General features: G+C 40.5%; 1 protein-coding gene and 1 long non-coding RNA gene across 2 annotated transcripts; one reads left to right on the plus strand and one right to left on the minus strand.

The window, feature by feature from the left end:
- Nucleotides 1-326: 326 nt before the first annotated feature.
- On the minus strand, nucleotides 327-1,840 carry LOC142934026 (uncharacterized). Its single transcript, XR_012947661.1, has 4 exons — nucleotides 1,614-1,840; nucleotides 1,271-1,377; nucleotides 1,082-1,147; nucleotides 327-537 (listed from the first exon to the last, which is right to left on the minus strand). It is a non-coding gene; the product is annotated as an uncharacterized LOC142934026 (long non-coding RNA).
- A 6,892-nt stretch (nucleotides 1,841-8,732) lies between these two features.
- Nucleotides 8,733-10,870, plus strand: tmem53 (transmembrane protein 53). Its single transcript, XM_076078382.1, has 3 exons — nucleotides 8,733-8,961; nucleotides 9,143-9,246; nucleotides 9,368-10,870. The coding sequence occupies exons 1-3, from the start codon at nucleotides 8,907-8,909 to the stop codon at nucleotides 10,067-10,069; spliced, it is 861 nt and encodes a 286-aa protein (XP_075934497.1). The 5' UTR covers nucleotides 8,733-8,906; the 3' UTR covers nucleotides 10,070-10,870.
- The last annotated feature ends 1,229 nt before the right edge of the window (nucleotides 10,871-12,099 follow it).

Consider the following 12,099-nt stretch of genomic DNA (forward strand, 5'->3'; position numbering starts at 1 on the left):
GTGTTACATATTTCAACATAAAGACGTGTTAAAAGAACACAAAGACGATATCAACAGGTTGTGGAAGCCCAAGTCAACATTATGACGTGCTGTATCAAAATTCTGAGATAAGTTTTGTTTTTCCCATCTGTAATATGTAGCACAACTTAAGGATGATGATAAAAAAATACATTTTATTCAATTCATAATTGTAAATCGAAGTCTTCAATTTTTTGAATTGTAATGCATGTTCACTGTATTTCCCTCTTGGACCTTACAAAATGATCTCGATATAGTCAATACACTCATCTCTAGATATTAATACAGTGACCTACAGTAAACAAAACCAGATAACGTACTAGCTTTATTTGACATGTTTATTGCATACAGTTTCGTGTTGATGTTAAGATGGTGGAGGTGGATATAATTTCCTGTACTTGCTCTGCATCCAAACTCGGTGCATTGCAACTTTCTTTCCTCTGTTCACTTGGAGTCGTCTGTCCTCCAGATTCTGAATTTCTTCCAGTCCAGCACCGGAAAATAAATCATGAACCTCTTCTGTAAAAAAAACAAAGAAAGAAAAAATGTGACATTTTAATTTTAAAATAGCCATGCTTAAAGGTGCTAAATAGACTTTTATTGCCTCTGCATAGCCGCAAGCTGGCGGCTGGCAGCTAAGGGTGCCAATGGCCCTAACAGTGCAAACATAACTGTAGCGGTGCTGACAGAGCAAACCGCTCATATGGACAAACATGCACTAAAATGTAAAGAAAGCACAGAGAAGCTGGCATTACAACACACACAGAGGCAGAGTGACTTCATTCACTGCTCAGGTATTATTCCACTATATCTTTACAAAGCAAATAGTTGTTTGCTGCTATACTAATGCCCTGAATCCCGTATGGAGAACCTTTAAATATACTGCGTCAACATATTCCAATACCCCAAAATACCCACCCATGTATGTTAACTCCTACAAGGTTCCTAAAACCTCAAAATCCCCTGAAAAAATACCAAGGACATCACCCGTGTCCTCAAAAGTAGCTTCGGTCTTGTCAGCAACTATTAGTGATGAGATGAAGATCTCATGGTTCAGAAATACCTTTCGTGAAAAAGTACACGCAGGTTCCATCTCCTCGTGTATAGAAATTTTCTGATAAGCACCGTCCTGATTGTAAGAGATTAAAAGGTTAAACAAGTAAATATATATTCAATTGTCAAAAACACTCCACATACACAGAAGTGTATACAGAATATTAAACAAATTAGGTTCAGTAAGTTGGAGGCTCACCTCTCTTAAACCTGAGCTGTGAGAAGTCATATCTCCCATAATCACGGAAGAGAAATGTCCCTCCATGTTTCAGGTATGTAGATAGTCGGTTCACAATTCCTTGCATTCTGTGAGTGAAATGTAAATTTACAACCCCTCAAATGTCAACCTAACCACTGTACAGTTAATACGTTGCACTCAGTGACACAATACGGTTAGATTTATATTTAGGTTATGTAAGGACTGTAATGATTTAGACAAAGCTAATTGTGATGGTGGGTACGGGGGTGTTTTAGGGGTTGTGGAGGGGCCTGACAGCTGAGAAATGATATAGGCTCTCCTGTGTCTTTTCATTTTCACCTACCGCTCCGGATGAATGGAGGAGAGCACAAAGACTGCCAGAATAACATCCAGGCTCCGAGGAGGGAATGGAAAGGAGGCCATCTCCTCGCAAATGTCATGGACAAAGGCGTGACACACAGAGTCATGGTAGTCTGGATGGTCCTATATGAGGAAAATAAAGTAGGCTTTTTTTCATAGATGAAAATGAGTTAATATTAGATTCGTTATTTGCCAAGCCCAAAATAAAAAGATTTTTTATATTCAAACCACTTTGATTCTCTTTTCTCCTTAACATATTAATTGATTGATTCAACTGTCGCTACTAGGCAGAGCTTTGAGTTATTCTGCAGTACATTCAAGTGTCCCATTGTGTGAGGGAACAATGGTCGGAACTATAAAAACTAATCTGAATGGACATTTTTGAAAGCTTAAAGATTGACATCAACAATAGCTTTACAATGAATTAATTAAATGTATTACTTCATCAAAAGTTCATGTAATCTGATATGATGGAAATACCCCCAATGTACTGTCCACATGATCACAGTTGGTACCATAAAGACACCACTGCTAGTTTGACTTCATATAGCTTTGGCTGTGTTTAAATTATATATATATAAATATATATATGTATGTGATACGAGTCTGCATACACAAGAAAATTCCTGCATACACATTCCTTTAGAGGAACAAGGCAAGAATGTTTCCCTGCAAAAATAGGTTTCCAGGTTACATTTGAATGGGGTTAACTTTTAGGAAAATATCTTCTCCACACAGGTAAATTTGACACAGAGGCTTGCCAATACTGGGACAAGTTTTACAAGATGCACCAGGAAAAGTTCTTTAAAGATCGCAAGTGGCTGTTTTTAGAGTTCCCAGAACTGCTTCCTTCAGGTGCAAAAAGTCAAACCACAAACGGGCGTCTGGGTGATCAGCAGGCGTCACTCCCGCAACCGACTGGATCCAGTACAGACACAGAGACTCGACACCGGCAACACAACGGACTCACACACCATCACAGAAATGCAGACGCCCCCAATCATCAGACAGAGTCCGGTCAGGGAGCAGCACCGGATAGGAATGAAGCTGCCATACAAGCTGCTACTTTCCCTGGCCAGCATGCATCCTTCAGGATCTTGGAGGTTTTCAAAACTGTTCACATGTATTGATTTGAATTCTGATTGTTTTAACCTCTTAAGCTCGCAGCCGTTTTTGAGGTCTCTGAGCGAAAAAGCATAGCCCTACAAAACTGACCATAGCTCTGTAACTACAAGGTCGATTTTAATAATTTTTGTTGATATAATCAGATCACAACACCTGTGACATAGTTTACATAGGTGATATTGTGAATATGTTGCTGGTTAATATAGAAAATAAGACATAACACAGCTGAAATTGAAAATATTCAGCCTCGCCTGGGAAAAATGCACTTTCAGTGATAAAAGCTTATTGAAATAATGCAGCTAGCCCCCTGAAACTTTCCCAAGTCATAGCATAACTGATCAGTAGTTATTAAAAAAAGGTTAAAGTGGAATAAAGTGGAATAAAGTTAAGAATGAGAGGTTTTAGTCAGGCGAGGCCATCATTTTCGAACCAGCTGTTGCAGCTCTTACATTGTACTTTTATACACTATATAACTATATATTTCACTTTCTTTATCACTCATATGATTCAATACATCCAAATACAGATAATAGGAATCATATTCATATTCATAACATCATCAGAGCCAGTTTTGGCTGTCATCTGTAGGATTTTCTCATTTCATGTGTGTGTGTGTGGCTGCATGGCAGCCTATCCTCGGTCGATTTCCAAAAACAACCCCTCCTTAGACGCGTCACAGGCTTAGGAAGACTCATGCCAAGTTTGGTGGTGATCTCAAAAGATTTCATACAATAAAGTTGCCAGAAGTGACGCGTGTACCCCGGCGGAAATTTCCGGTCGCAGGCAGTCTGACCACTCGCCCAAGCCTGCTTGACCGCTCTTATTCTGGAAACAAGTCGGAAGTCAACAGTATGCAGTTGGCAGCAATGACTACAGCTTTGCAACGGAAATTCCGCGACGTTATTATCCATATTTTCATAAAATTTGGGCGCATACCCACGATTTTGTTCGGCGAAGTTCAGCATGAAGGTACGTTTGATCGCCCACAACGGTTTAGTGTTTGTACGGATCGTAAAACAGAAGTTAGTTACGTGTTCCGCCACGTGTGCTAATGCTATTACATGCTTTGTATGACTGGGTAGCCGTTAGCATGAGGGTACAAACATTGATTTACTGTACTCACAATGCCGATTTCTGGCCCGGATTTGGTGCGTTTATGCCACGATATTTATCTGCTTATGTGAGTACCCTATAACTGTGTTGGGAGTGTGTTAGAAGTGACTTATATGATGTTGTTGTCCATACGTTGCTCTTTCATCGAAAAAAAAAAAATTAGCCACATACATGCTACTGGCTAATAATCATGCTATTTTCCGCATGTGAGTTTGAGGGGTTCTGAGCCCGAGTGCCCCCAAATTTGGGGGCGTCGTGTATAGATTGTTGCATGTGGACTATTACACAATTGTGGCAATAACAGGCTGTAAGATGCTATACTAAAAATGTGAGATAACAGCACTTAAATAATAATAACAAATACAATCAAATATTTTTCTACAGGTCGGATGCGGGGTTGGTAACAGCGTATTTCCCATCGTTAATTCCATAAAGTGAGTAAATATTTCATATATTCCATTGAAGTTAACCTTTTCAACACCATCAATGTGGATCATGTCAGTTTTATAGTGCAACACATGTTTACAGAAGCAAAACATTCAAATGCACACAATACTGGGCAGTAAAATATAGTTATCTTTACCATTTTATTGTTATGAGTGCATGCACCATAACACTATCCAGCTCCTCAATCAGCACAAAACTGTGGCTCACCATGAATGATATATCATAGTATTACAGAACTATGCACAGGAGCAAGATACAGTCAGTATGATTACATTACATGTGCCCACATTGCTTGTACTGTTAAAATACACTTGACTGTTGAAAAACATTATATACTGAATTTGAGATACAAACTGCAACAAATGTGGGAACTTAAATCAAAAATACATGTGGCATTAATCTGTGTATCATTACAAAATACTTTTAACTGGCCTTTTCCACAGCAGACATTTGACTTAATAACATTCACAATGGCTCTGTTCTAATCAAGTGTCCCAGTAAGCCACGACAGTGTGAAAGTGAGCCAGCATGCACAACAGCAGGACCCTGACCCGTCTTTTCCTACTGTGACATGTCAAAATGTCTTCTGAAAAGAAAGGCCCTCTTGTGCTTCTTTACACAAGGACTCCTGGGTGGCTCTGAAATCGCTTAATCTGCACTAAAATCAGTTTCTGGGTAAAGAAATTGGTGAGAAAGGAAAAGGGGAAGCATTTCGTTGGTATTGGGAAGGACTTCAGGTTTTAGTTGAAGCCATCATCAGTGGTGGGGAGAAGTGCAGAGTGTAACACACCGTGAGAGTTTCTATGCCAGTTTATAATTTGATAGTTTTTAATTTGAAATTGACCATGTGGCCCTTTAACACTTTTCACTTACTGTTTCTGTAATGTTCTGTCCATATGTTTTTCCAGGAAGGCATTTATACAATTTTTGGCAATAAGTAAAGGTGAAATCTTGGCTTCCGTGAAAGGAAAAGTGCAGTTGCACTCTATTTGTAATCAGCCAAAGGTTGTTAAACTGTCTGTTCTGTTCCATAGAGAAACAGACGCATATTTATACTGTTGTGACTTCTCCCCATGTGCCATTCAGCTGGTCAAGGTGAGCTTTGCTAATTTTGCTCGGTATGAACATGCACAGAATAAACTGTATTGAGGTCCATGCATTTTTTCAAAGCAGACTCGTATCACATATATATATATATATATATATATATATATATATAATTTAAACACAGCCAAGATTCAAGATTTGAAGAACAATAGTTGGAATGCTGTTCAGCATTCCAACTATTGTTCTTCAAATCTTTATACTTCTTTTTATTATATTTCTTCCGTACACTTTTTGAAACTCTTCTGCTCCTTCATATTTTAAGCTACAGAAACCGTTCAACTATCAAAATGTTCAGCTCTTTCAGCAGAGGGGTGCTATGACTTTTCATATTTCTAACCTTTAAACTTTATGAATTATTAAGCTTTTTGCAATTTTTTTTTTGAATGGGTTTCTATGGAGAAAATGTTCAAATCCTCTTCAACTTTCAAATCCTTCTACTTCCTCATACTTTCAGCTACAGACACCATTTCAACTTTAAAATGTTGAGAAAACCCTGAGCTATTGCCACATGATTCAGCTTTTTGATATCTTTTACACTTTTTGAACTGCAGCAATTTAACTTTTATGATTTTTCAGCCCTTTTCTGACTTTATAATGGGTGTGTATTGCGCAGCTTAGAGTGCGTGATGTCACCGCTAGAGTGAAGAGCAGCTTGAGATTCTTGTGAAAAAAACATTTGTCTTTTGCCACTGTGTCCACAATCTTCACTCTTCATGCATCATTTCTGGATGTAGAAGTAGCTAATCTTGTCCTTGTCGTAGACAAATGACTGTGGAATCCCACAGATTTACACATTTGACACAGAAGCCTGTAATTGAGAGGAAAACCAACTTTCTGCTCCATAGAGACCAATGTTAAATTTTGCTTCAAAAACATCTTCCACAGAACACGGTACCCCATTTCTAAATCGCCAGTTCAGCCACATTTTTTACACTACAGACACAATTTTTACAGGATCTGTTCTTCAACTCATCCTTCCTCTCATTTATTAATATCGGAGCAATAGGAGCTACGGTTATGGGAGTTTTGAGGATTTGTTTGAGAGGTGTTTCCCTGTTTAATCTCCATGAAAAGGCTGCAAGGACACAGGTGTTTCTGATGAAGCTCATTAGTGATGTTGATAAACACACAGACTCACAGACACACACACACTCCTCTCTCTCTATCTCTGTCTCTCTCTCTCTGTATGTCTCTCTCTCTGTGTGTGTCTCTCATACAGTCATTCAGGTCTTAGAGACTTTTAGAGGACCCCCCCCATTTTAAAATAAAAGCCGCACACATGATTTAGAGATATACGTGATGCAGCTCAGCCAATCAAATATGGGTATTCTGATAAGTTTCCTGATTCGAGTGACATTTACACACACCGCGACACAAGAGGGAGAGACGAGGAAAGACATGGCAGAGCAGGACAATAGTCATGTAAGCTGTAAATGATAAAACATAGGATAATCTCCAAATGAGAAAGATTGCCAGAGAAATCAGAGTCTCTCTCTCTCTCTCTCTCTGTCTGTCTGTCTGTCTGTCTGTCTGTGTCTCTCTCTTACAGTCATTCAGGTCTTAGAGATTTTAAGAGGACTCCCCCCCCACACACACACCCCATTTTAAAGTAAAGGCCCCACAAAATTAATTCTAACTTAAATGCTTGTGATGAAGCCTGTCATTTAATAACCTGTTTATGTTTATCTAACATTATGATTATGTCTCCCCCCCCCCCCCCCCCCCCCCGCCCACACCCCATTTCAAAATAAAAGCCCCACAGAGTGAATTCTAACTGAAATGCTTGTGATGAAGCCTGTCATTTAATAACCTGTTTGTGTTAATCTAACAATATGAGTCCATCTCCTCTCCCCTTCTCCCCCCCACACCCCATTTCAAAATAAAAGCCCCACAGAGTGAAATATAACTGAAATGCTTGTGATGAAGCCTGTCATTTAATAACCTCTGTTTATGTGTCAAACATTATGATTATGTCTCCTCTCCCCCCCACCCAGCCCCACCCTTTCAAAATAAAAGCCCCATGGATTAACTGTATGTAAACATTAAGCTCAAAATTAGACTTTTTCAAATACTGCCATTACTATTACTACTACTACTACTGTTATATTATATACTACGACCACTACTACAGCTATTACTACTACTACTTCTACTACTTCTTCTAAATACTAATACTTCTACTACTAATGATACTACAACTACAACTTCTACGACTACTATTACAAATATCACTACTGCTACTACTTATTATAATGCTACTAATACTTCTACTACTAATAATACTTCTACTACAACTACAACTTCTAGTACTACTACTACAAATATCACTACTGCTGACATTTTTTAAGCCACAGAAACCGTTCGAATATCAAAAAGTTCAGCTCTTTCAGGAGAGGGGTGCTTTGACTTTTCATATTTGTAATCTTTTAACTTTTTCAAATATTAAGCTATTTGCAATTTTCTTTTGAATGGGATCTCGATGGAGAAAATCTTCAAATCCTGTTAAACTTCTTCAACTTTCAAAGCCTTCTTCTTCTCATACTTTCAGCTACATATGACTTCATATTTGTAATCTTTAAATTCTTTGAAATATTAACCTATTTGCAATTTTCTTTTGAATGGGATCTCGATGGAGAAAATCTTCAAATCCTGTTAAACTTCTTCAACTTTCAAAGCATTCTTCTTCTCATACTTTCAGCTACATATGACTTCATATTTGTAATCTTTCAACTTTTTGAATTATTAAGCTTTTTGCAATTCTTTTTAAATTGGATATCTATTTTCAGCAATGTTTTTGAGATTCATTTCAGCTTTCAGCATTCCAACGCATTTTCAGCAGGAAATGCATTTTCTAGTTCACTTTGTGTTTCCTCTTTAACTTTCACCTGAACTTGAGGATACTTTTTGTCCACATTTTAATTATTAATATTTACTAAACATGAGACTATGAGATTTACATGTTCATTTACATTGGGATACAATTTACTAACACAACCTGATCTTAGTAGACTTGTTTAAGTCAGCATTTCCACTGCAGGTGAACAACACACTTATCAATACAATAAGTATTTTATTTCATATAGAGTTTTATGGAACATAAACATGGTCCATTTATAATTCAAATTAAAGACAAGACTCAGCATACATTGTCTCATATTTTGCCCAAACGTTGCCGCTCAACAAGACTAGTTTTGGGGAATATGATGCAGAATTTGACCAATTTGACCGACATAACACTGTAGTGCTGAAGGGGGCAGTATTGCGACATTAGCTGGATGCCAACTGCTGTTCAACAACACAAAGAAGAAGAAGCACTTGTGTAGTGACAGTCCACCGACCTGGCTGTCTGCAGTGTGTTACATGTCACTAGCTGGCATTGCTAATGTAAGCGCTCTGTAGCGTTCCCCATCATCCTCTTTTACAACAACCAAATGAACCCAACGTCAACGTCAGACACACACAGGTGATACTCTCGCGTGCAGCAATGGCAGACGATGAAATAGACTACAACATCGTGTTTCCAGATGCGGGCACATCGGGTGAGCATCATTTCATTGTGCTGTATACGCTCATGCCTCCGTTAGCCTAGCGTACATGCTAACGCTTATCTCAACAAGGGATCCATGCCCGCCGTTAGCTTAGCTCGCTAGCTGCGTTTAGCTCAGCTCAGCTGGGGACGGCTTAGCTGGCACGCAGTTTCACCGTGTGTCTTGTTTTCAGAGAGACACTGGCAGGGGACAAAGGAGCCGGTTGTGATTCTGTTGGGCTGGGCTGGCTGCAGAGACAAACACCTCTCCAAATACAGCTCCATCTACAACGAACAGGTGAAAACTCATTTAAAAAAAGAAAAGAAAGATAATACCCCAAGACATTCTGCCTATTGCTTTGTCCGTTTAACAGCAACTCCTCTACATTTCTTTATTTCTTTATTTTCCCCACTTTTAGGGATGCGTCACCATCCGCTACACGGCCCCCCTGAAGACGGTCTTCATCTCCGAGTCCTTTGGCTACAAGGAGCTGAGTGGTACGGCCCTGAAGCTGCTGGAGATCCTGTATGACTACGAGGTGGAGAACAGTCCTGTTTTCTTTCACATATTCAGCAACGGCGGCTTCATGCTGTACCGTTACATTATAGAGTGTCTGCACAGCGACAAACAGTTCAGTTCCCTGTGTGTGATCGGGGCCTTGGTGGACAGTGCCCCGGGTAGCGGGAATGTTCGCGGGGCCCTGCGAGCACTGACGGCCACCCTGGGCCCCAAAATAACCCCCGTTTTGCGGTACGTCCTCTTGGCCCTTTTCGCGGTGACTGTCTTCCTGCTGCGAGTCGTGCTGTACCCTCTGACCAAGTACATCCACAAGAATCACTACGACGCGGTGCAGGAGAGGCCGCCCGCCTGGCCTCACTTCTACCTGTACTCCAGAGACGACCAGGTGATCAGGCACAGGGACATCGAGCTCTTCGTGGAGGCCGTGAAGCAGAAGGGCGCCCCGGCGGACAGCTTCGATTTCGTCTCCAGTCCCCACGTCGGCCACTTCCGGGATTTTCCCGAGCAGTATGCCCTCAAGTGCCGCGATTTCCTGGTTGCCTGCATGAAGGACACGGAAGGGGCCGAGACGAAGAAGAGACAGATGGTCCAGAATCAGTGAAAACCCCGGGAGAGAAGCTCACTAGATTTAGCTGACCGCTTGTTAATCAGTCTTGTTAAGAAAAAATGGACCACTTCTCAGTTGTCTGGAGGGGAAAACAGCCAAAAATGTTAGCGGGACGGCTAGAATTTGAGCTGAACTGCTACAAGATCTTGGCGACTTATTCCCATCCCAGTGCGCATCATGTGAAGGTTCCACAGATGTGGTCTAGGTGTCACGAGCCTAATCCAAGTCCGGACAACCAACCACACGTGTGTGTGTGTGTGTTGCACAAAGGCCCAACCCTGCCTGCTGCGATGTGTTTGCGTCATACACCATATGTAAAAAATAACGATACAAACGGTTGCTATATACACTGGAACGATAACATCCTTTAGGATCATTTAAATGGTGTTTAATATTGCTGTGAAATGTGATGCATTGTACGTTAGTGGTAGTGACTCTAAAGCTGAGGCTGGGTATTGGAGATTTTCTATTTATACAATTTACAATGTATTTATGATTTTAAACCTCGCAATTTGACATTCAAATTTAATCACAATGGCGCTTACATGAAGGCAACTGTCAAAAAGTCATACTTTAAAAACAAAAATTATAATACAAATTTTTGCACAGCAAATGCGTTTTTTTTGTTTTGTTGGTCTAGGAACTGTAGAATACCCATCAGTCCTAATATCCTAATATGTGGTGTACTTGATTTAGTTGACGTAAAGGGTAATTGACGATGAATGTATGTGTCCAGCACAACTATTGTTCTTTCTAGCTGATGTGCCTTTAATAAATTTGAATGCTCGTAGAAAACCTTTGTCGGCTTTCTTATTTCCGATGATCCCAAATGATTTGGATTTGCCACATAAATAATTTCCAACAGGTTTGGCTGTCAGTTTGTTTGAAGTTCCTGGAAAATCCAGAAGTTTGAGACTCCAGAAGCAATCTGAAAACAGCCCTAGTGTATTATATAACACACTGTGTAATGTTGGGAAAAGGGTCAGGATCACTGCCAGTCATTACTCCTGGTGTATTATAAACCACTGAACTAACATCGCCTTTGTTACTGGGGAAAAACAGCAATGTTCCTGAGTGACTTTGACCTTTTGTTCATCTGTCGTGTTTCTGTCATAAACGAGACTCTGCTCTAGTGCAGGTTTCTTTGGTACCTTTTCAGTAGGGTCGTGGAAATTCAGTGGCAGAAGTTGTTTCCCAAATTCATTTAGAAAAGCATCTCGCTCTCTAAACAACGAGTCAGTGAGTGATCGTGAATCTCTGAAAGATGGCTTCCAAACGAAGCGGAATGATGCAGTTAATACGCTGATACGGGTCTGTTTGAATCATTCGTGACAGTCAGAGACATTTGTAAAGACATTTTGCAATTTCAAAACATGGTTTCGCCTTTTGTTGTCCAGTTCTTACAATTTGCTGTGTTGAGCACCGTGGATGAGTACACAATGTACTGTGGACCTGGATTATTTCCATGCTTTTCTCCACAAAAATGCAGCGATACAACAAGTAATAAAAGCTGACATTTTAGTTTAAATATTCCAAGTGAAAGTTAGTGAGTCCAGCTGTTGTTGTTCATGTACAGGGTGGACAGGCTGGAGTACAAACTAAGGCCGGAAGCATTTCTAATATTGCTGTTTTATTTGAACTTCAGTCGACCTCTCGACCGTGTTCCTTTACCGATGACCGGAAGGACCCAGAGGCAGATCAACCCCCCCCCCCCCCCCACACACACACTATCATCATGAGACATTACTGTTTGAAGAGCGTGGCTCTGAATCGGTCCGGCAGGGACGCTTATATCGAATGTCGCCGACATGTCACATTTGACATTTGGAAGAGCGAGCGATTGGCATTTGTCTGTGCGCCGGGGCCCCGGCCCTGGCCCCGGCACTCCGTGTGTCATGCGGAGCTGCTCGGAGGAAAGAGAGACAGAGGAGAGTTTACGTATCGGCGCAGACGGATGAACATCGCTCAGTGGAGTGCGCGTGAGGCGGGCTGCTCTGATCCGGCTGGTGGTCTCCGGCAAAAAC

The sequence above is a fragment of the Anarhichas minor genome, unplaced genomic scaffold (genome assembly GCF_050575085.1).
Source record: "Anarhichas minor isolate MPS153535 unplaced genomic scaffold, ASM5057508v1 ptg000006l, whole genome shotgun sequence".
Lineage (NCBI taxonomy): Eukaryota > Metazoa > Chordata > Actinopteri > Perciformes > Anarhichadidae > Anarhichas > Anarhichas minor.